Source organism: Mastigoproctus giganteus, chromosome 13 (genome assembly GCF_048544385.1).
Source record: "Mastigoproctus giganteus isolate SK-2022 chromosome 13, ASM4854438v1, whole genome shotgun sequence".
Classification (NCBI taxonomy): Eukaryota; Metazoa; Arthropoda; class Arachnida; order Uropygi; family Thelyphonidae; genus Mastigoproctus; species Mastigoproctus giganteus.
The window spans coordinates 91,395,040-91,421,409 of NC_143587.1; the positions used below are offsets into that span (position 1 = coordinate 91,395,040).

The following is a 26,370-nucleotide window of genomic DNA, read 5'->3' on the forward strand; positions in this document are numbered from 1 at the left end:
CATCATCATGATGGTATGCGGTTGATGATGAAAGATCAATGAAAACAAACAATCTATGGAAACCTAGCAGTCAACTGCTATCAAAAACATTATCAAAAGGCAAATTTCCACACATCTATTCTACAACTGTCTTTCCTCAATTTGAATTTATGCCCTCTCAGGTTTGTAATCTGAGCAAGAGGAAGAATCCTATCAAGGCCTTATACACCTTGCAGATGCCTAGTCTCCAGATGCTGCAATTTGCAGAACTTAAGCCCTTCTTGGTAAGAGGACCCCTTTGTTCCCCTTCACAATCTTGTAGCCCTTCTCTGTACTCATTCTAGCAACTCTACATCCTTCCTAAAATGAGGCCTCCGGGCCTGTACACAGTACTCAAGGCATGGGCTGACCAGTGCCTTATACAAAGGAATAATCACCTCTTTTTCTCTACTAAATTGCTGTATATCATTGACAAAACCCCATGACCAGCTCTGGCAGCCTGTCTGCCCTGATCAGAAAACTTCATATCTGACTGCACAATTACCCCCAGGTCTTTTTCATTCTCTACCACCCTGAGTGTAGTACCACACAGTTGGTACATTTCTCTGGGGTTACTGCTACCCATATGCAGTACTTTGCATTTGACAATGTTAAACTTCAGTTGCCACTTCTCAGCCTAACTTTCTGCCCTACTTAATACACAGTTACATGAAGGTGTGTGTAAACTTGCTGGATATTGAACTATTAAAAATTGGCAGAATTTAAGCACATGATGGGTGGCATTGTATTTTTGGTTAGTTTCGGCTGTTTGGAATAACTATGAGGTGTTAGTTTATCATTTTCAAGAAACAAAGAATTACTCAACGAGGGACCAAAAAGAAAGATACACATATGAAGGATTACAGAAGAAAATTACGAATACAAACTTTATATTAGACTTAGGTTTAATGTGTGATGCTCTTCAAGAATTATCAGACTTGAGCTTGGACTTGCAGGATTGCGATACAGATCTGTACAGGGTGAATAAAAAAACAGAAATTGCTGTACAACTTTTTCATGAAAGACAAACAGTTCCAGGACAGTATTACAGAAATGCTGTCAAGGCTGCTGAAAATCTACGATTTTACTCAGTTTAACTTCATGGTACAGACTACAGAAATAATTCTCCAATCGATCCAGAAGCTTTCTACAGAATTTTGAAACAATCAGTAGAAAGCAGACTGCTTGATAGTAAAAATGCTGATTTGGTGTCGGCCCAAGTACTTGATTGGAAACATTGGCCTAAAGATATTAGCTCTCAAGTGACATTTGGTGAGAATGAAGTTAGAAAATTATCAATTAGGTTTCAGTTAAATGAAAGAGATACAATTCGTGGAGGCATCTCCGTAGCCAGGTGGGAAGGAGCAGCAGTGCGTAGCACACGCTTCTTGATTAGACCGGGGTTCAAGCCTGTCACCACCAAATATGGAGGATGTGGAAAGGTCAGGGAATGACCACCACATATCCCAGAGCAATATGGCCTTGGTTGCTAATGCTCCTAAAAAAAAAAACAAACCAAACCAAACAATTCGTGGATTTGGGGAATACCAAATTGAAAAGACGGTTTCAGAAAAATTGAAGCATTTGATGAATACAATACCAATTTCATCAAGTGAATGTGAAAGAGGATTTTCATGAATGAATCTGATCATCAGTCCAACCAGAGCTTCGTTGATGACAAAAAGAATTTCAATTTTTCTTTTTTGTAGGCCCACAGCTGATATGCTTCGATCCAGCAAAAGATGTCAATTCGTGGCTGCTTCGGAAACATAATTCAGCAACAGACACAAACAGTAAGAAAAGAAGTCGGCATATTGTGTCGGATGAGAACTTAATAAAAATTTGGAATATTCTATAAAAACTTTATTATGAAATTACTTATTTTTTTATATATTTGTATAATAAATTTATGCTTAATAAACTGTGTTTATACTTAATTTATTGTTCTTATTCCAAAAACATTACTACTGAAGTAACAATATCAGGAAATAATTTTTTTAGTTTCACATCCTTTTAATTTTCAATTTTTCCTGATAGCCAAGAATGAGTACAGGCACCTTTTTTTTTACAAAAAAAAGCACTGTGGTTATCTATATCTTGCTTTTAATTCTGAGCAGATTCATGCATACATTGTATTCATTCCTTAAATTTCTCATTCTGTATTCCAAGTTCCAAACTCCGAAATCACCATCTGCAGGAGGCAGTTTCTCTCCCCAAAAAAAGTCATCTTTTTGAACATCAGGATTAAAATTCATGTTTTTGTTCCTAATTCCTTTTGAACACAATATCAAGATACTTACTTCAGTGTCGTTCCCTATCTCAATTTTAGTTGAAGAATTTTTATTTTCCTCAGCCAAATCCATATCAATCTGAACATTTCTCTTAATTTTATGTAATTCCTTACCCTAATCATTCTTAGGAGTATTAATCTTGACTTTTCTCCTATTACTTTGTCTTTAAAACTGGAGATCTACTACACAATGAATGCAGTGATCCAACTGAACTTTCTTCTCCACCATAGCATTTTCACCCTTGATTATGTGTTTTGATGGGATATTCAGGAGATCTACGTGGTGTCAAAAGTGCAATATCTTTATCATCCCTATTATTCTCACTATCCAATTTTGCCAACATGATAGTATTATCTGAGAGAACCTCTTCCCATTCACACATTTTCTCACCTACACCTCCACAGATAGAAGCCTCAGAAGATTCTTTGCTTAGTCATTGACAATTTACCTAGTGATATACTTGGATGCTGAAATTCCAGCTTACGTGAAGAATTCCAATTCTTCCTTAATTTATGTTTGAAATTAGGTTCCTTACCACCATTTTAAAGATTCATAGAACCTGCAACCCCCTTCCACCAATTCAACACCACAAATTTTTTCACATATGAGATCAACCCTGTGTGTACTGACCCCATTTGGTAAACAATTTTTTTTATTTTTTAAAATTTTATTATGATATCATATCACCATAGGAATTTCCAAAAGAGGACACAGAAGTAATATAGATGCTGCTGCATAAACAGATAGAGGACACTAATAACCATATAGGGGACACTATCAGCCTTCTTCCTTCAACAATGGCTGTATAGGCCTTTGCTAAATAAATGGCAAAATCTTTAAAATCCTATATCTTTTCCAATAAGAAGATATTTTGTCCCAAAATTAGGTAACTAATCAGCCAGACATACCCTTTCACCTATTTAAAGTCCCCTTCATCCATACCTTGCAGATTTTAAAAAGTAGCCCTTCAAATTTTGAAGTACCAGCACTAGGCTAAAGCATAGGCAGCTAGAACTGACAGTAAGAACATAGAATGTTCTAACCAAAACAGTAAATTTAGATTGAATACTACCTTTCCTTGATTAGAAATAGTGAAACCTGATAGACCTTATCAGACTATACCCATGTATCACAAGAGAATTTAAAACCATATTTTTAAAACCATATTTATAACCATATTTTATAAAACCATGTTTTATAAAATATGGTTATAAATAAATAAAAGTATTTATAAATATGGTTTTAACTTTAAAACCATATTTATAAATACTTTTAGCAAGAGCACATATAATAGCAACGATCCCAGCTAACTGCCATTGTCAAGCGGGGAACAATTTTTTCCCCCAAAGTAAAAACAACAGAATAGAACAACAAGGTGCAAGTGCCAAATATTTATAAATTCATTTGTTTGGAACAGCATTTTTCCCCCCCTTATTTGTAATAGCTGATATGACCATGCACAACTTTACCTCTTCTTTATTAGGATCATGGAGGTTGGCTGAAATGTAACAATCTATGTAACAAATGTAAATTAAAGGAGTGACATGGTGTGTAATGTACAGTAAAGTGCTATAAAGCCAAAAGAATTGGCTGTGTCCAAATCAGTTCAACAGCAAATGGGGAATGGAGGAACTCAGACTTCCAAAGAAGTATAACTGTTGTTGCATATTTAAGAAGTGCAGCCATCCTTTCCAAAGCTGTGAGGATGGCTGCATTGTTGGTTGGTTTGTTTGTTTTTTTTTTTTTTATTTTAGGAGCATTAGCAACTAAGGCCATATTGCTCCGGGATATGCGGTGGTCATTCCCTGACCTTTCCACATCCTCTGTATTTAGTGGTGATGGGCTCGAACCCCGGTCTAATCAAGAAGCGTGTGCTACGCACTGCTGCTCCTTCCCACCTGGCTACGGAGGCGCTATGGCTTCAATTGCTGTATTCCAAAAGCTATACATTGCTCACTCCAACTTTAATGTTGACATAAACAAATAAATATCATTTGAGTAAAATTCTCATTGATCAGCTGCCTAAGTACCACCATATCATTTAGCAACTGAACAATGAGAGTTTTACTTGATCACGTTGTTTTTGTTACAATTAAAGCTAGGGTGAATAGAGTATAGTACAATTCAAGTCTTTAACACTGGTGGAAAAAAACACCTACAAAGTACATCTGTGAATACATGCTAATGAGTCATAAATGTGTGTGTGTGTGAGAGAGAGAGAGAGAGAGAGAGAGAGAGAGAGAGAGAGAGAGAGAGAGAGAGAGAGAGAGAGAGAGAGAGATGCTTGACATGTGGAGCAGGTTATCAAGAAATAATTGTAGCCAAACAATGGCAAAATTAACCTTTGAATTTAATTTGGTAACATCAGAAGGCAGCAGTACATGTACCATGCAAAGATCTCTTACAAAGAATACACACTATGGGAGTAGGAAAGGCATCTTCATAGAGAACACTTATCTCAGACACCAACCAGAAAATATAGCTGCATTTTTGTCAGGAATGCAAAGGTTAAACACAGGAGGACTGGAAGCAAGTCGTATGATCTAACGAGTCCTGATTTACCCTTTCAGCACCAATCCAAGAACACACATATAGAGGGCTATATGAGTTATTCTGTTGTAGGATACAGGTGTAGGGCACATTTTCATGTTTCCTTGGAGAGTATCACAAATGCCAAATTTGCTATAAATTCAGTTGTTTGGAATGGCCTTTTTTTTTATTGTAATAACTGTTATTATTATTATTATTATAGGTCGACCATCACTAATCCGGTTCACCGCTAATTCGGACATAATTTCAAATTTCCCAGGTTGGCACACCGACCTGCCGCTACTGTTTTGGTGGTGTTTGTTGCAACATCAGCTGTTAGCACAAACTCGTAAACACTAGCAAGCCATTCCCACTTGTTTTTCTGCATTTATTATTATAACCTGTTCACATTTAGCCCCAGCCATGGTTCCAGTGCATAAAGGAAGTGCCTCCTGTATATTGTCCATAACAGATAAAGTTGAACTTCTGAAAAAACTCGACAGCAGTGTGTCTGTGAGAAGTTTAACTCTGCTTAACTGTAAATTCCAGCAATTTCTCTCAGTTCCTCTTATTTTAGTAATTTTCTTTTAGCCATCCCTTTTTAGATTTTTTTTTTTTTTTTTTTTTTACAACTCATTTGTACAAATTTGCAGAAAAACACAAACCAGTATGATGGATAATATAGAGGGCTAACGAACTTGTTTTCACAAAATCTCTAACAATACTGACAAACTTATTGCGACATTTGTGAGTTTATTTTATCGCAATTAGTTTTATTGTAGCATTCGTCGTGTGTGCAATAAACTAATCACAAACGACTTTCATATGTATACCGTAATAGCGTCACACATATGTGGGCAACATTGCTTCTCGAGAAATAAAATAACCTACTGGGCCACGTCAGCCACATATATGCGACATAAAGTCTTTCTTTTTTTTTATATATTTTAAGGGTAAAAATGACAACACCGACATTACAATATTTATTTTAGAATTACTAATCAAATTATTTGCTAAATATTTTTTGGCCCCTGGGGAATTTAAACTGGCTTGGTATTCAATGTGTTAAAGGTAGGAGGAGGTGGTTAGCTGTTGGGTAAACTGTATGTGCTAAAATAACCACTGGTGATCTGGCACCCCACAGGTCCCAACGCTGCTGGATTAGTGACGGTCGACCTGTAGTAGCAAACGATGTAAGAAAGCAAGCTTTCTGCATCACCAAAAAAGGGGGGGGGGGGGGAACAATACTTTCCATTTCACCTATCCATCCCTTCTAACAGTTTCTACAGTCCTCGTTCAATTTATTCAAATTACTCACCTCTACAACACAAGATGAGTTGTTGTTCCAACAATTGAATACTCAATCTATTCAAAGCCTCAGTCAGATCTGCTAGCTAGTCTTCAGGTGTTGCAGTTTACAAAATTGAAGCTTTTCTGGTAAGAGTACCCACTCTTTTGTTCTTCCCAATTATCTCGTTGCTCTTCTCTTCATCTGTTACAACAAATATGTGTTGCAGATGCCAGGGTTCCCCCCCCATTCGCCACTTAAGTGCATCTGTGACAAGGCTTTTGCCACATCCAGTCATATGTATGTAGTGCAGGGTGTGTAAGAGTTGTGATGTGTTCTGTTGGTGTGTTGTATGACTGGCATCTTAGCAGCTGTGGAGCATCCAACACCAAGTCAGGTGCTCCCTGCCTCCTGTCCTTTGCCACGTGGAGGTGTGCCAGGTTTTACACATCTCATACTGGGTCTGCCAGAGACTGGCTCTGGGAGGGCCATGTGAAGGAAAGGAGAGGGAATAGTGGGAGAAGTATGGCTGTAGGAGGGAAGGGGAAAAGATGAGTAAAGATGGGGGCATAAGTAGGAGGCTCCCCCCCCAGAAAAGGAAGTTAGTAGGGGAAGAATGGAAGATAGGAAGTGCAATCTTACCCTGAGTGGCCCCTCAGAATCATCATAAATTTCACCCTGGCAGCAAGCTGCCAAAGTCAGCAGTGATCCCATCTCCCAAAGGGGATCAGCAATGGGCATCTTGTCCTGATACACAGGTAAAGTGGTGTTGACGCGATCCTGCCTCAAGATGAGCCATCATTGATCCCACCCTGCATAGTAGGGTCAGCTAGTCATATTGGTTGTGTAGTCAAGTCCAGGATGTTTTCTTAGTTGAGGTTGTTCTTTCCATCTTTTAGTTTCCTGTCTGGAGAAGATTGTCTAGTTTGGGATAGACTGTCAGTTTTGGTAAGTCAAGTCAGGTGTTGTTGTCACATTTTATTTTCTTTGGTGTACCCTAGGTGTCATGTTGACATTATTGTCATTTATCTCTTAAATGCTTGAGCTGTAAAGTTGCAGAATACCTTATAGTTTTTCCTGTACTGTACTGTACTGGTTCTTGCTGGCTGTAGGGATCCTGCTTTTAGTTCCAGTTGGTATCTGTAATCTGTATATGCTGGGCAGTGAAATAACTCACGTTTCAAGAACTGCCACTGCTGTTGGCAGTAGTGGCAGTTTGGTATCCTGCTATTCAATTTGTATAGCTTCTCATTTAGGCTTCCATGCCCGGTCAGCAGAAAGGTGGCCTGGAGATTGGATGAAAACCATGCAGTACATGATTTGGAATATTTTTGTACTGTGGGGAAAAAGACTCTCGTAGTCTGTCCTAAAGTCTCTCCCAGCTGGTGTGCCATCGCTCTGTAAGTTTGTGCCTCATTCTATGAAGTTCCTGTTAAGGTGCTGTGGTGTCCGAATTAATGCCTGATATTGCAACTGGAAGGGCTCTCTCGTATCTGTATTTTAGATAGTGATAGATGATCTCCAAGTGAATACGAAGTTTTCCTTTTAGCACCTGTAGGGCTGAGGTAGATACCGTCCTACCTACAGGCTCTTGCTATTACCAGTCCTATGGCCCTTTGTGCCTGGTTAAGCTTTTTGATGATGGTATACTTGTCAACCCTCCACCCCCCCATGCCCCAGAAGCATAGGTCATTATGGGTAGAAAGACTGCATGACAGTACAGATTCAGGATTCTAGATTTTAAACCCCATTCTCTCTTTGCTATTCTGACAATTAGTCCTGAGTACTTTTTAATTTTCTCTTTGAGATGTCTGGCATGATGAGCAAAGGAAAGAGTTTGTCATCTATAATGACATCGAGGTAATTGCAGTTGGTTGCTGATTTTATTTTTTCTTTGTTATATTTTATGAGGAGAGGTCTATTTCTGTCTAGTAAGCCTTTCAGTAGTATTTGAATTGTTTTCTTGGTTGATACTGTTAGTTTGTGGTTTTGCATCCTGATAAACCCCTGGCACCACCATGCCGTGACGGGACTAATTGTATGTCTATCATTGCTGCAATTAAAGATAGCAAGGTCTTGTAATACCCGATTTGTCTTTATTTCCAAGTTATGCCTGCCTAGAGGGGTCCTTTAATTAATATGACCAAATCATCGGCCAAATCATCAGCATTCCGATGTGATGAATTTAACATAGGAATACTCCCTGGTCAGCCAGCTGTCAAAAACCATATTCCAGAATGTCGGGCCCAGTACGGATCCCTGAGGATCCGTACCCACAAAGTCACACTCCGTTGTAACTTTGTGGATTACCTTCCTGTATTTTGTTTGTACTATGACCTCTCTGTCCTCAAAGTAGCTGCTTATCATTTTATAGAGTGGTTTGGATAACCCAGCCTCCTGGGATCTCTCCAGGACACTCTGCCACCATAAGGTGTCAAAGGCCCCTTTGAAATCCACAAAGAGGCCGAGGAGGTATTTGCCTTCAGGTATGGATCTTGTGTTAATGACCTCAGCAATTGCATCCTCCGCACTCCTTCCCTTTGTGAATCCATACTGGTTCCGAGTCTCCAGAGTTTTGTCCTGGTAGCTTTGTTGCATCCTGTTCTTCATGACTTTCTCCATTGTCTTGCCCATGACTGACAGAAGAGAAATGGGCCAGTATGATCTTGCACTGGCCTGGTCTGGCTTTTGAGCAAGACATTAAGGCTTGCCTCTTTCCATTTCCTGGGGGGGGGGAGAACCCCTTCCTTTAGGCATGCATTATATGCATCCTGATTGGTATAAGTGTTATTTTCCAGGCTTTCCTTTAAAGTGTCCACCTATGTTATCCAGGCCTGGGCATTTGCCAAACTGCATACTGGTTATTGCTTCTTCCAGCTCTATGCAGTAATTTGTATGTGAGATGGGTGGCTCTTGGATTATTTTGTAGGGTATTTTCGCCCGGTTGTCATCCTGTTTGATTAGCTCATCTAATATCTTGTCAGTTGACTGTGTCCAAATTGTGGTTTCATCTTCTCCCGGAATTTTTATGGTTGAGTGGGTTTCCCCAGGATGGAATTTGCCTGTCACCAACCTGTGGACAAGCCCCCAAGGATCTGTATTGCCATTTTCTTGAATTAGTTTCTCCCATGGTTGTTTTTTCTGGGAGTATATTTCATTATGATAATTCTTCCTGTGGGTCTTGTATCTGTTGTATAGTGCTTTGATATTTTCCCTGGGTCTATTGTTCCTTTTAGCCCTTTGTAATCTCTTCTGGAGGATCTGACCTGAGTTCTTATTCTGGTAAGGTTTGCTGTCCACCATGGGATATGATTTTTCTTCCATTTTCTCTTCCCCATGGCTGCATCATTTGCTTCAGTGATTATCTACTGTATGGCTTGAACTTGTTCTCCAGTTGTCTTTGATTTTAAAGTTGAGGAAGCTGTTTGTAAGGAATTCTCTGAAGATTAGTTCAAATATGTGCCAATTTGCATGCTTGACATACCTTGCTGTTTCTATCTCTTGAGAGTGGCTTCTGTCTATACGGACTGGGGGAATATATTTCATTGTTTTTGTATTGTGGTTATTGGTTGTATAAGAACTGTGGACCTGCCAGTCTATTATGTTCCACGCTATTCCTTGAGTTGAGAGGGTTATATCTATGCAAGATTGACCTATTATGGTACAGTAAATGGGAATGGAGCCTGGTTTATTCAGAACTGTTAATTATTTGCTGGGATCACATCCTTCGGGAGATGACCCTTTTTATCTGTGAGAACCGTTCCACAGGGTGGAGCAGGCATTAGCAGCAATTCCTATTATGAGATCCTGGCCTTTGGGCATTTCCAGGGCTTTGTATAGGTAAGCAAGGTGTGATGTGGCTCAATGGGTTGGTTGTGTTTGCTGTACTAGAAGTATGTAGAAATGACTTGCAGCTGCCAAAAGGACCCTCCAGCGTTGTGCATGCTGCATGAGTGTTGCAAAGGCCTGCCACTCTGGTTACTACTATGTCTAGGTCTGCGACCACTATGGAGGCCCAGCAATGGGTCTCTGCATTGCCCTCTTGGAATTGTGTAATTGGCTCAGCTTGTACAAGTTTAGCACTTGAAGAGATACCTTTTACTATACCCTTATATGAACAGGGTTCCTGAATCAGTAATATCTGGATATGCTGATCTTGGGCTAGTTTTGAGATTTGGTTCATGACTGTTAGGGATCTTTGTGTGTTGATTTGTATTATCTATATATATAAAATTCTTAGGTATGCTGCGCAAATTTTCCGACTGCTAATTGTTGTCAGCACCCATTCACGCGGTTCACCTTGCATGACCACCATACCGGGCATTCTTTATTAATTTTTGTACAAACATTTTTCGACTGAAGAAAGGCAACCTATGCCTGAAAGCTATCAATGTATGTTTATTTTATCTGTTTAAGTTTTAAGAAGTGTAAAAATGGCTGAACAGTGTGTAAGAACTTTGAGAAAATGTAAAAGAAATACTAATGAAACATTAGAGGAGAGATCTAATAGAGACTGAAACGAGACTCTATGACTACGAAGACGGCCAGAAAACATTGAAGAAAGAGAAGCAAGATTGGAAATGAGAAGATGGGCGAAGCGCTTTCGCCCATCTTCTCATTTCCAATGCGAAATGCTTTCTAATCAGATAGAAGTACTGGATGCAAATAATCAACAAGTTGTAATTAATGTGGAAGACCATGACACAGGAAATATGTGTAACAACTGTGAGTAATGCAATTCAAGATATTGAGGACATGAGTAGTAGTGGCATGTGATGCAAGAAAGCAAGTGTATGAATTTATGCAGCATCAGCCAAAAAAAAAAAAAAAAATCACACCATTCCCTCCAAATGCCTGTCCAGTTCCTCCTTAAGTTTATTTAACCTGTCAACTTCCACAACGATAGACGGAAGTTTGTTCCAGCAATTAACCACCCGCTAAATAAAGGCAAATTTCCGCACATCTATTCTACATCTGTATTTTCTTAATTTGAATTAGCATTAGCAGAGGCGTTTGATGCAAGAAAGCAACTTACGCAGCATCGGCCAAAAAAAAAATAAAATAAAATAATATATAAATAAAAAGTAACCACTTCCACTTCACCCCTCTGTTCGTTCGAAATACCTGTCCAGCTGAGCCTTAAACTTATTTAGGCTATCAACTTCCACGACAAGGGATGGAAGTCTATTCCACCAACCAGCTACCCGCTGGCTAAAGGCAAATTTCCTCACTTCTATCCTACATCTGTCTTTTCTCAATTTGAATTTATGCCCTCTCAGGTGATTATTCTGAGCAAGAGGAAGAATCCCATCAGCATTGGGCATGCTCAAACCATCCAAGGCTTTATACACCTCTATCAGATCACCTTGCTGGTGCCTAGTCCCCAGACACTGTAATTTGCAAAACTAAAGCCTTCTTCGTAAGAGCACCCCCTTTGTTCCATTCGCTAATCTTGTTGCCCTTCTCTGTACTCGTTCCAGCATCTCTACATCCTTCTTGAAATGAGGCCTCCAGACCTGTATACAGTACTCTAGGTGTCGCCTGACCATTGCCTTATACAAGAGAATAATCACCTCCTTATCCCTGCTATAAAAATTCCTATATATCATCGACAATACACCATATCTACTCTTGCAGCCTATCTGCACTGTTCAGAAAACTTCATATCCCATATGTAGTACTTTATATTTGTCAATGTTAAACTTCATTTGCAACCTCTCAGCCCATCTGCTCAACCTTTCCACATCCTGTTGCAGTAGCATAGTGTCAATAGTGTCCTTGACAACCCTGCCAACCTTCGTATCGTCTGCAAACTTGGACATTAAGCTTGATATACCATCATCAATATCATTTATAAATACAGAAAACAATAATGGACCCAATACTGAACCCTGAGGGACTCCACTAATAACATTAGTCCACGATGAGCAGTGTCCATTGATTACCACTCTCTGTCTTCTCCCCCTCAACCACCCCTTTATCCATAGCAGCAATTTGCCTCCAATGCCACACTGCTCCAATTTGTGCAGCAGTCTTCCATGTGCAACAGTATCAAAAGCCTTTCAAAGATCTAAGTATATAATATCAAAGTTATTCCCTGCATCCAGTTCTTTTGTGACTGCATCATAGTATCCAATCGAATTGGTCAGGCACGATCTCCCCTTAACAAAACCATGCAGTGTCTGAGCTATAACTGAAGTCTTGTCTAGATGATTCTGCAGTGCTTCTTTAACCAGTGCCTCCATTAATTTTCCAGGAACAGAAGTTAAACTAACAGGTCTATAATTACTTGTGTCGCCCTTTGATCCTCCTCCTTTGTGAATTGGGGTGACATCTGCACATCTCCAGTCCATGGGTACTTCCCCTGAGTCCAAGGAAGTCCTCATAATTATGGCTAAGGGTTTGCTTACTTCCTTTGCTGCCTCTTTTAATATAACTGGATAGATCACATCCACCCCAGGTGCCTTTCTTGTATTTATCTTCAACAATTTCTCCTCCACTTTACTCTCAGTTATTACAAGATTCTCTAGCTTACTGCCAGAGTTGAATAAACCTCTGGCATTCCCCTCGCTGAATAACTCCTCATGTGTGAATGTCGATGCAAAATATTCATTCAGTTTGTTAGCTACCTGAGCAGGATCATCAACAGTTGACCCATCGATACCAAGTGGACCAATCTGATTCATCCCCTTCCTTCTAGAGTTTACATAAATAAAGAATTCTTTGCTGTTTTTCTTTGCATCCCTTGCCAAGATTTCTCGTAATCTGCTTTCGCCTGCCTAACCTCCTTTGTAACTTGGTTACAGATCAACTTGTATCTATCATAGGCTTCTGTGTCACGTGTTAATTTGTATGTATCCCATGCATTTTTCTTCTCTGCCATATGTCTTATTAGTTCATCTGACATCCACTTAGGCCTAAACCTTGAACAATATTTCTTAGTTGGTATGTAAAGCCTAGTAGCTTCCAAGATAAGTTCTTTGAATGCTTCCCATTTTGCATTTGCTGTTGGTAACATCATCAGTTGGTCCCACTGTATAGAATTTAAATGCTGTCTCAGTCCATCGTAGTCGCCTTTACGAAAGCAATAACCCTTCCCTTTACCCCTAATGGTAGTTACCTCTTTGAGTAAATCCCCCTTCAACACACTGTGATCACTGCCACCTAATGAACCACTAGGTGGCACTGTGATCACTGCCACCTAGTGGTTCATTTACCTGCAGATTCTTAATGCATGAAGAATCACTACTGATAATCAAATCAAGAGTATTACTCCCTCTAGTTGCCTCCCGAACATGCTGATGTAGAAAACAATAATCCAATAAATCCACAAAAGCCTTGCTAGTGTGTGAGTGACCAGCCCCCAATTTCCAGTCAATATCTGGGAAATTAAAATCCCCCATTATAAGACTCTCTGATTTACTGGCGCACTCTATTTCCCTGTACAGTTTCTTATTATACTCATCAGAGTCATTAGGCCTATAGCACACTGCTACTCTCAATTTTGATCTCCCAATGCTTATGTCACACCAAACTGACTCGACACTGCACTGTGCAGCAATGTCGACTGGCTTCACTTCCTTGGATTTTATGTATTTCTTAACTAATAGCATAAGCCCTCCTCCCTTCCTATCCTGTCTATACTTTCTGTAGACATTGTACTCCCCAAATTCCAGTTCTTCATTCCTTATATCTGTGTGACACTACGTCTCTGAAATCCCCACAATATCTGCCTTTGATTTTGAGCAATACCTCAAATTCATCAAATTTATTTACTAAACCCCTAGCATTGGTATACACGCAAGTATACATGCACCTGTTCTTTTTCTTAGCTACTTTAACACAACCCATGTGTTTACTTGTACCCCCAATGATTCCCAGCAGTCTCTGAAATATCCTGCATCTTATTTTCCTGGCTGCGGCTCATTCCAATAGAAGCAGTGCAAGAATCACTTTCAACTCTGCCAGTGGCTACTGTTAATCTATTAATCCTTGTATCCCCCCAATCTAGCAGTTTTCCGACCCACCTAACACTGCCTCGATAGCATCAGCAAACATTCTTGCACCCTTTCTATTTAAGTGTATCCCATCCCTGTAGAAACAGTCTCTCCTGTTAACAAGTACAGACCAGGCTGAAAAAAAATTCTACTCCTTGAGCCCTGCACAATCTTTCCAGGGCCGAATTGATCGACAGGGCTCTCATTATATACTCCCTCCTAACGTGTCTGGGCAGAATTGCAGACACTTTTACATTCAACCCTAATTCACGGCTTTTTTTCAACAGTGACCTGTACTTGTTAAGTCATTCTGCCGGTCTCCTACTCTTAATATCATTAGTGCCAACGTGTACAACTATATCACCTTTTGTGCCCTTAAAAGATGATATCCGCTCTACAACGTCATCAACCTTTGCCCCTGGCAGACATACCCTGGTCCTGTTCCACCTATCCTTTTTACAAAGCATGTTTCCCGTTTCCCTGACAATAGAGTCACCAACAACTACTAGTTCCTTTGGGACCAGCGCATTCTGCCTTGGGGACTGCCGCTGTGTTGCGTGATGACCAAGTGCAAGCTCTGGCATTGGTGTGGGCAGCTGAGATCTTAATGGGCCCTCACTTAATCCTTCGAGGGCATCCACCCTGTCCTTCAAGCTCTCATATAGGCCCATAACAAAGCTGAGTTGTCGCCTGATTTCCTTACACTCCTTGCATTGCGCACACACAAAGACATCCCCCATGGCAGTATCATGTCCCGTACCCAACTTATCCGCAAACATCAAGAAAGTAGTGCATTTTAATAGGCTGTGATTCAGAGGGCAACTGCCCCCCCTCAGTTCTCCCCTGAGCCACAGCACTCCCATTAGCTTGAGCCTTTTGCTTTGCTGCTCTGGTCCGAGTCATGATTTCGATTTAATTTCAATAAAATTTCAATTTCAGTACAAAATTAAAACCCTAAACTTATATCCCAACACAGTTATAACGCTATATTTATGTTTCAGTATCGAGTGTTATCTACAAAATCCTTTTATATAACTTCCGTATCAAGTTAAGTATTAATTATTTATTTTTTACTAATTATTTATGTTACGTAACTCAAGTTGTTATATGTATAGTTAAAAGTACAATTTAATTGACAATGAAGTTCAACAAGATTAATTATCTGATTAATTGACAATATTATGTACTATACTATACTATATTAAGCTTATACTATCTATTTCGAGATATTTTGTATCCCGTAACAATGGCAGCTATTTATGAACGGTAAACATGTGGATTTGATACCCTTTCTGATACTAAGTAATACCTACAAAATCTCTATCTAAGTTACTTTAATCTAAGTATCGTAAATAGGGATATAAAGCTACTCTAGAAAATAAGTTAATATGCCAATTTAAGCTAATAAAACATAAAATAAATCAAAAAAAACTTCTCTGTTCCAGGAGCGGCAAAAATGTACGGCCGCACAGGCTACTCTCGTTCTCACTTTATGAATTTATGCCCCCTTAGGTTCGTTAAACACACCAAATAAATACACTAAATGCTGTTGTGATGGAAAGATGTTTGTTTGTTATTTGGTTATTAGGAGCATTAGTAACTAAGGCCGTATTGCTCCGGTGATATGTGGTGGTAATTCCCTGACCTTTCTGCATCCTCCGTATTTGGTAGGCACGGGCTCGAACCCAGGTCTAATCAAGAAGTGTGTGCTATGCACTGCTGCTCCTGCCCACCTGGCTATGGAGGCACCATGGAAAGATGTCTGAGACACCTACTATATTATGAGAGTTGCTTAGAGGGGATACACGTGAAACAAATAACTACAGAGAACACATATGAGAGTACAACTCAGCAATGGCGTGCCGACCGGGCTAGCCGAGTGGGTAAAGTACCTGCCCGGCAACCCAAAGGTCGCGGGTTCGATTCCCGCCTCGGGCTTGGATCAAAGTACTGCAAAAACCTTGGGAGGTGCAATATGGCCACAGAAGCCGATGCGCCAACAACTACCAAATCAAAAAAAAAAAAAAAAAGCAATGCCGTTCGCATCAATGGGCACACAAATTAAATCACCACCTGGAAATGGTTCGTACTGTTTTAGAATAAAAGGGCAGATTTACCATTTGGTCTCACCGTTATATCCAAAAGAGGCAAATAAGCCGAGATATGGACAACTTTATATTTTTGATTCTGCTGAAGCAACAACAAAATGACTTGAAAAAAAATCAAACCAAGGGTGTATGGCAAAAGTAATGCAACAATTGGACAAGATTCTGCGACAAGTTAACCCATTTGCTGAGTCATATAAACAAATGCATCAAATAACCCAGGCGAATCCAACAATGAATGTGTGCATGGCATTTATAGAAGACCCGTACTTATTTAAGAGACAATACAATGCACCTACATCCAAAACGATATAATGCACCTCCAAAATGATATAATGCACCTACATCCAATATTTGTTGAAGACGGGGATCCACCTGCAAATAGAGACATATGCATATATCCCACAGGCGATTGCTGTAGAATTATATCACCGCTAAACAAGAATGGTGAAGACTGAAGGATCGAGATTAAACTATTTACACCATAATCAGAAAGATGGCGTATGCTATGCCGGTACAACTAGTTTTGATAAATTCTCTGTTCACCTGGTTATTGTTTGTTGTATTATTCATAATTGATTTTATTCTTCAATTGATCAACTATTCTGAGGTAATAAGAATGATGGTACTCCCTTTTTCTCATTTTACAATTGGGGCAGTCTGCAAATATTTGGCCCATGCTGATACAGTGGACACATGTGCTTACCTCTTGCTTACAGATCTTGGCTGTGTGGTTATAGCCAAGGCACTTGTAGCACCTTGACACAACCACAAAATCCTTAATACCATGGGCTGTCCAGCCAATGTAGGCTGTTATTTTGGTCCTGGAAGGCCCTCTTGATGCCTCCAGACACCTCTAGGATCCAATTTGTGGTATTTTTAGCTTTAGACTTAGAGGAAAATCTTACCTTGATGAGATTGTTTACCTTCCTAAAACAAAGCCCCCCCCCAGAAGTGTATGCAATACACAAGATGAGGCCTGACCATTGCCTTATATACACACTGGCTGAAAAAATACAACCTTTTATACAGTACTGAATTGGGCCACCTTTGCTTCAAAAGAGTGCAGAATGGCATAGTGTGTTTTGGTCTAATCGTAACCATTCTTTCAGCAAAATATTATGTAACTGCAAAAGGTTGAAGGAAGAGGATTTCCTTGACGAATAGCTCTCAGCATATCCCACAAATTCCTAATGGGATTGAGATCAAGTGAACGTGGGGACCAGGGAAGATGTTGAAAATCCGTGACTTGTTCTCTGAATCATTCTTGCACAATTACAAATTAATGGGTGACATGGAAGCCTATGATAGATATAAGTTGGTCTGTAACCAAGTCACAAAGGAGATTAGGCAGGCAAAGGCAGACTACGAAAAATCCTTGGCAAAGGATGCAAAGAAAAACAGAAAAGAGTTCTTTACATATTTGAACTCGAGAAGGAAAGGGATGAATCAGATTGGTCCACTGGATATTGATGGTTCAACAGTTGAGGATCCTGCTCAGGTAGCTAACAATCTAAACGAGTATTTTGCATCTACATTCATGCATGAGGAGTTATTCAGGAAGGAGAATGATGTAGGTAAAGTAAACATTGGCAGTGAGCTGGATGATTTTGTAATAACTGAGAGGAAAGTGGAGGAGAGACTGTTGAGGATAAACATAAAAAAGGCACCTGGGGTGGATGGGATCTATCCAGTTATATTAAAGGAGGCAGCAAAGGAAGTATGCAAACCCCTAGCCATAATTATGAGAGCTTCTTTGGACTCAGGGGAGGTACCCATAGACTGGAGATGTGCAAATGTAACCCCAATTCACAAAGGAGGATCAAAGGCTGACACAAGTAATTATAGACCTGTTAGTTTAACTTCTGTTCCAGGTAAATTAATGGAGGCACTGGTTAAAGAAGCACTGCAGGATCATCTAGACAAGAATTCAGTTATAGCTCAGACGCAGCATGGTTTTGTTAAGGGCAGGTCTTGCCTGACCAATTTGATTGGATACTATGATGTAGTCACAAAAGAACTGGATGCAGGGAATAACTTTGATATTATATATTTGGATCTTAGAAAGGCTTTTGATACTGTTGCACATGGAAGACTGCTGCACAAATTGGAGCAGTGTGGCATTGGAGGCAAATTGCTGCTATGGATAAGGGGTTGGTTGAGTGGCAGAAGACAGAGAGTGGTAATCAATGGACACTGCTCAACGTGGACTAATGTTATTAGTGGAGTTCCTCAAGGTTCAGTGTTGGGTCCGTTGTTGTTTTCGGTGTTTATGAATGATATTGATGATGGGATATCAAGTTTAATGTCCAAGTTTGCAGATGATACAAAGGTTGGCAGGGTCGTTAAGGACACTAGTGACGCTATGCTGCTGCAACAGGATCTGGAAAGGTTGAACAGATGGGCTGAGAGGTGGCAAATGAAGTTTAACATTGACAAATGTAAAGTACTACATATGGGAAACAGTAACCCCAGAGCAACGTATCAACTCTGCGGTACTACACTGACAGTGGTGGAGAATGAAAAGGACCTGGGGGTAATTGTGCAGGCAGATATGAAGTTCTCTGAGCAGTGCAGACGAGCTGCAAGAGTAGCTCATGGTGTCTTGTCAATGATATACAGGAATTTTTCTAGCAGGGATAAGGAGGTGATTATTCCCTTGTATAAGGCAATGGTTAGGCCACATCTTGAGTACTGTATACAGGTCTGGAGGCCGCATTTCAAGAAGGATGTTGAACTGCTGGAACGGGTACAGAGAAGGGCAACAAGATTAGTGAATGGAACAAAGGGTTGCTCTTACGAAGAAAGGCTTAAGTTTTGCAAGTTACAGAGTCTGGAGACTAGGCACCAGCGAGGTGATCTGATAGAGGTGTATAAGGCTTTGAATGGTTTGAGCATGCTCAATGCCAATGGGATTCTTCATCTTGCTCAGAATAATCACCTCAGAGGGCATAAATTCAAATTGAGGAAGGACGGATGTCGGATAGATGTGCGGAAATTTGCCTTTGGCCAGCGGGTGGTTGGTTGGTGGAACCGACTTCCATCACTTGTTGTAGAAGTTGATAGCCTAAACAAATTTAAAGCTCAACTGGACAGGTATTTCGAACGAACAGAGGGGTGAAATGGGAGTGGGGTTTTTTTTTTTTTTTTTGGCTGATGCTGAATAAGCTTGCTTTCTTGCATCATATGCCTCTACTAATGCTAATGCTAATTCTGGCAAATTGCACTATTGCACTATCATCCATAAAGCGGCCATTACCTTCAGGATAAAAGTGAAACGTTGCAGGGTGAAGTAGATCTGAGTCATATAAACATTCAGGTTCTCTCTGGATGACATTCAACCTTCCAACAAATCATTCCCTATAGCGTGATACTGCTTCCAGATTCTTGGGTTGTATTAACAAGGTAAGCAGGGTCGTTGCTTTTGTGAGATTCTAGCCACATTCTCTGCCTACCATCAGTACAAAACAAAGTCGATCGTGATTCATCTGACTACATGGCTTTCTTGCATTGTTCTGCTGTCCAATAATGACATTCTTGACACCACTGCAAGAGGATTTTTTCTGATTTTCTCTGAAACAATGGGTTTCAAATAGGCAAATAACTGCCAATACCCAATTATTTCAATTCCCCTTGGGCATAGTTCTGGGCCTGGTAGAATTCAGATGTTATCTGCTGCACTGCATGTCCTATTTTTGTGTACAGTCCTCCTTAGAGCATGACGACTTTGCTCTTGAAGTATTGTTTTTCTGCCTTTGAGACATGGAAGAACCATTAGCTTACCAATCATTAAAAACCTTTGAGATGGATGTTTTTGAGAAACTAGTTATACTTTTTTGTTTATTGAATCGTGGCTCCTGCTAAATGCACACCCACAATAAGACTATTATTAAAGTCTTATTAATCACATGATTTGCCCATTCTGGCTTCATATTAATGCATTTGAACAGCCTGTGCAGTCTTTATACTCAATGAACCAACATACCATCAATCCATATCAAAGTTTTCTTTGCATTTCTTCTGTCCATGACTGTCTTAACACAAAAGTTCATATTTTTTGGCCAGTGTGTATACAATGGGATATTTACCTCCTTATCCCTACAGGCAAAATTCCTGTATATCACTGACAAAACTCCATGAGCTGTTCTGGCGGCCTATCTGCACTGTTCAGAGAACTTCATATTTGACTGTTATTGTTGTTATTTGGTTTTTAGGAGCATTAGCAACTAAGGCCATATTGCTCCGAGGATATGCGGTGGTCATTCCCTGACCTTTCCACATCCTCCGTATTTGGTAGCTACGGAGGCGCCATATTTCACTGCACAATTACCTCCAGGTCTTTCCCATTCTCCAACTACCCTGATTGCTTTCTATATGAGCTTGTTAGAGAGCCAACAAGGAAAGTATTCTTGATCTGATTATCAGCAATGACCCTTGAGGCATTAGGATTCAGCAGATAAAAGATCCATTATGTAGCAATCATCACAGTGTATTGATGTGGGATTTACTTAAAGATGTAACTACTGTCAAGGGCAAGGGAAAAGCTTTTGCTTTCATAAAGGCAACTACAATAGTCTGAGACAGTTTTTAAATTCCATGCAGTAGGACCAACTTATGAAGTTACCAACAGCAAATTATAAATGAGAAGCATTCAGGGACGTAATTATAGAAGCTACTAGGCTTATCATTCCAATTAAAAAGGTATTGTTCAAGGCTTAGAACTAAATGGATGTCAGGTGAACAGATGAGACTCGTGCCAGAGAAGAAAAAAGCATGAGATGCATATAAATTATCATGTGATAGCGATGACTAAAGCAGATATCGCCTAGTCTGCAATCAGGTCACAAAGGTAAGGTAAGGTAAGCAAAGGCAAATTACAAGAATACCTGGCAAAGAAGGCAAAGAAAAGGAGCAGACTTCTTTACTTATGCGTGATGAATCACACTAGGCTAACGGATATGAATGGTTCGAATGCTAAATATGCTGCTCAGGTTGCTGACCAAGTGAATAGGCATTGTGCACTTCTTTGCTAACAGCATAACTCCTCCTGTCCTTGCTGTTCACATTGTACTCTCCATATTCAAATTCTGAATCACTTGTATTTGAGTTACACAATGTCTCTGATATCCTTACACAATTGATGACTTGACCAATATTTCAAATTCACCAAATTTGTTTATGCTCCTAGCATTAGTGAGATTTTTGCTTCATATCATGGTGTTAAAGAAGTTTGCAGAATTCAATGGTGCTTGAGAGAAAAAAAAAACAAAAAAATAGAAATATTATTGTTGGACCAACAATCAGAAACAATTTGAGTAGTTGACCATTTAACAAGTTAAAAGATTGAAATTAGCTTTGTGTAATCATTCAGAGTATTCATAGGACTATTAGAAAATATAGCAGAGCAGTAAACTATGAGACCAATGGCAAAGTCAGTGGATGAGTCCTAAAGTATGGGCTAAAAAAAAAAAAAAAAAAAAAAAAAAACATGGATGGATAAAATTTCATCTTTAATTTTCTGAGATCAGCAATATCAAATTAGTTATAACAAACATTTTCACATCAAATTCAGAAAAAAAATTAAAAACTTGTTGCCTGAAATAATTAATATCATCAAGATAAATAATAGAATACAGTCAGTCCTCGTATAACACGTGTTTACATTACACAAATTCGATCATACACGATTTATAAATAGGGGAACGATATCTTATATAACACGAACCGAATTCACTTATGCACGATTCGCCTTTGTGTTTACAAGAAATGGCAGTAGAACGCAACACGATAGGAATGAAGAGAAAATTCTGAAAATGTATTTATGTTTTTTATATCAGTGAAGGGGAAACACATTTCGTCATAATAACTTAAAAACCAACCCAATTCCAGCTATCGGTATAATCGCAAATGTAATTAGATAGAGTTTACTACCAGTTTATAACAGATTCCACTAGCAGAAACGCCACTGGAAATTGTTTTTATTGTTTTATGGTAGTAACCTATAGAAATGTGCCTTAGTAAAATGTGAGGTGTTAATAGTGTATCTCTGCCTTTACAGTATTGTTTATTCAGTTGCTACACGCGCGCAGCTTTGTTTATGTGTATCAAGCGTGCCTACTCGTTTTGTAATTGTGCTTTATTCCCTAAAAATGAGTAAAATACTTAAAAGGTGTGAAAAGGAAGTGTCCTGGTGAAGACACTGCAGATTCAGAGAGAAAAAGAAAAGCAATATTGATAAACAGAGGCAGACTGGGTCAAAAATTCTTACCCGGGAAAATTTATAGTGGCCTCATACTATGGTTTATGGCCAAAATCACACCGCCCTCCGGCCCACCGGGGTTTCCCCGGTAAAGCTTATGGCCAGTCCACCTCTGTCAATAGAGAAAAATATGAAATGTGAAATGCTTTGAGCGAAATGAAAGACCATGTGATATTGCACGTGCTACAGGCCTAAATGAGGCAATGCCAAGAATTACAAAGAATGCAGAGAAAATAAAAAAAAACAACTTTCATAGCAGGTACAACTCAAAGTGTAATTAATTAGATTAAGACACAAGGAATTGGGAGAGATGGAACGGCTGTCATCTGTATGGACAGAAAATCAAAGAAAAAAACAAGTTTGCTTATGATAGAAGCAAATGCATTAGCAATATTTTATTACGTAATAAAATACCTAAGTATTTTATTACGATATTTATTGTGTTTGGTAATGTTTTGGTTACAAATGTGTGTTCAATCTTGGGTGGTCGGCACCTAACCCTATTTTTCCCATAGGGCCTGTTGTTTATATTGCACAATTTTGCATTGCACGAGGGTTTCTAGGAACACAACTATCGTGCTATACGAGGACTGACTGTACTTGTAAAAAGACTGTTCACTGCTTAAAAGAAAAACATTAATCAGTGATACTGAGTACTAACAGAATAATTTAATTTATTTCATTAAATAGCAGCTAATAAACTGTTTTTCAAGGTGCAAATTATTATTATTATTTATTTATTTTTATTTTTTATTTATTTATTTATTTATTTATTATTTATTTATTTTTTTTTTTTGCTGTCTTGTGAGAAGTCTTACCTGAAATGGCTCAAAAGTGACAGTAAGAGAAATCCCAAAACTATTATTTCCAGAATACAACACAGTTTTTGCACAACTATATGAGAATGAGAAGGGTGCTTCTACTTCTTTGGAAACGAGTGGAATATCTTCATCCACTGGTGAACTAATACTAATGCTTCCATAGTCAAGTGACCATGAGCTGCTTCCATTAGAAAACTGTAATCTGTTTAAAGAAGCAGCAGGGAAGGGAAAACAACTATTAATTAAGACATGCTAACATTGTGTACCAACACACATTATAAGGGAAACCTTATTCTACAATTTTTCAAAGCCCTTCAAATTTCTAAAAAATGAGGGAGACATGTTCTTATGATAATCACAAAAAGGTAAGATATGGTCTTGGTGAACAAACTGTTTACTACCTACCATTCTTAATGTTTTAGAGGACTTCTTAACTCATATAGCCATGCTATTAATACTTTTTCTAATGTTTGCAAAATTACTTAGTTACCAGAAATAAAACATTTTAAAAATTACAGAATCTTCTATTTCTAAGGCATTATAGTGCTTTCTAGGAGCCCCTCCCCGGAGAGCACTATAAGTGAAAAGTATTTTATAACTGGGACCTTATTTTTTAATAAGGTCCTTATTGGGGCCTATTTGTTTATTTATTTTATTTTTTCCAGTGTTTTTAAGCAGTGGTTTACAGGTCACACGAAAGCTAATGTACTGCTTTACATAATCTAGAAGGTGCTTTTATTGGCACCTTCAACCTTATATAATGTTTGAATGCCATGTTACACAAGTTATCTTCATCAAATTACTTAAAATGAAAGCCCTTCACTCGTAATAGTGAGAGGAAATTAACATGTGACTGTTAAACTACATTACAATAGAGTCTAATAATCATATGGTGTGTGGATATAGTCTCTGCCACTTCTTCAATAATTACAAATTTAAAAAAAAAAAAGGAAAAAAAAAGATGGTTTACTAATTACTTTTCTTTATTTAAATTACTAGTTTTCAATTATTTAAATTTTTAATCTTGACTTTACTTTTGAATATCACTACAAACTTTAATTCAACCAAAGTTTACAAAATAAAATCTGGGTCAACTGTTGATGACCCTGCTCGGGTAGCTAACAAACTAAATGAATATTTTGCATCGACATTCACACATGAGGAGTTATTCAGCAAGGGGAATGCCAGAGGTGTATTCAACTCTAGCAGTAAGCTAGAGAACCTTGTAATAACTGAGAGCAAAGTGGAGGAGAAATTGTTGAAGATAAATACAAGAAAGGCACCTGGGGTGGATGGGATCTATCCAGTTATATTAAAGGAGGCAGCAAAGGAGGTAAGCAAACCCTTAGCCATAATTATGAGAGCTTCCTTGGACTCAGGGGAGGTACCCATTGACTGGAGATGTGCAAATGTGACCCCAATTCACAAAGGGGGATCAAAGGCTGACACAAGTAATTATAGACCTGTGAGTTTAACTTCTGTTCCCGGAAAATTAATGGAGGCACTGGTGAAAGAAGCACTGCAGGATCATCTAGACAAGACTTCAGTTATAGCTAGGACACAGCATGGTTTTGTTAAGGGGAAGTCTTGCCTGACCAATTTGATTGGATACTATGATGCAGTCACAAAAGAACTGGATGCAGGGAATAACTTTGATATTATATACTTGGATCTTAGAAAGGCTTTTGATACTGTTGCACATGGAAGACTGCTGCACAAATTGGAGCAGTGTGGCATTGGAGGCAAGTTGCTGCTATGGATAAAGGGGTGGTTGAGGGGGAGAAGACAGAGAGTGGTAATCAATGGACACTGCTCATCGTGGACTAATGTTATTAGTGGAGTCCCTCAGGGTTCAGTATTGGGGCCTTTATTGTTTTCTGTATTTATAAATGATATTGATGATGGTATATCAGGCTTAATGTCCAAGTTTGCAGACGATACGAAGGTTGGCAGGGTTGTCAAGGACACTACTGACACTATGCTGCTGCAACAGGATTTGGAAAGGTTGAGCAGATGGGCTTCGAGGTGGCAAATGAAGTTTAACATTGACAAATGTAAAGTACTACATATGGAAAACAGCAACCCCAGAGCAACGTATCAACTCTGTGGTACTACACTGACAGTGGTAGAGAATGAAAGGGACCTGGGGGTGGTGGTGGTGCAGGCAGATATGAAGTTCTCTGAGCAGTGCAGACGAGCTGCAAGAGTAGCTCATGGTGTATTGTCAATGATATATAGGAATTTTTCTAGCAGGGATAAGGAGGTGATTATTCCCTTGTATAAGGCAATGGTCAGGCCACACCTAGAGTACTGTATACAGGCCTGGAGGCCTCATTTCAGGAAGGATGTAGAGCTGCTGGAACGAGTACAGAGAAGGGCAACTAGATTGGTGAATGGGACAAAGGGGTTCTCTTACGAAGAAAGGCTTAAGTTTTGCAAATTACAGTGTCTGGAAACTAGGCACCAGCGGGGTGATCTGATAGAGGTGTACAAAGCCTTGAATGGTTTGAGCATGCTCAATGCTGATGGGATTCTTCCTCTAGCTCAGAAAAATCACCTGAGAGGGCATAAATTCAAATTGAGGAAAGACAGATGTAGGATAGATGTGCGGAAATTTGCCTTTAGCCAGCGGGTGGTTGGTGGGTGGAACAGACTTCCATCCCTTGTCGTGGAAGTTGATAGCCTAAATAAGTTTAAGGCTCAGCTGGACAGGTATTTCGAACGAACAGAGGGGTGAAGTGGAAGTGGTTATTTTTATTTATTTATGTTACTTTTTTTTTTTTTTTTTTTTTTTTTTGGCTGATGCTGCATAAGCTTGCTTTCTTGCATCAAATGCCTCTACTAATGCTAATGCTAATGCTAATAACAATAATAATATGTAATCAAATTAATTAGATTATCGACTGGACTGTAGACTTAGGTTATCGACTTTGCCTGACTGTAGTACTATCCAGTGGCATAATCAGAAAATACACTGGGGTGATGGGGGGGCTGCACATCCTGAGAAAAATTGTATGTAGGTTTTTACTAGTCTTTAAATTTCAAAATTTTACAGATATTCA

At 39.1% G+C, this 26,370-nt stretch overlaps 1 protein-coding gene across 1 annotated transcript in view; it reads right to left on the reverse strand.

The window, feature by feature from the left end:
• VhaAC45 (Vacuolar H[+] ATPase AC45 accessory subunit) overlaps nucleotides 1–26,370 on the reverse strand; it is a 235,691-nt gene that overhangs the window by 33,845 nt on the left and 175,476 nt on the right. Inside the window, exon 8 of the mRNA XM_090388204.1 lies at nucleotides 23,306–23,510. Within this exon, the coding sequence (XP_090244330.1) occupies nucleotides 23,306–23,510 (205 nt within the window). The remainder of the gene's footprint in view (nucleotides 1–23,305; nucleotides 23,511–26,370) is intronic.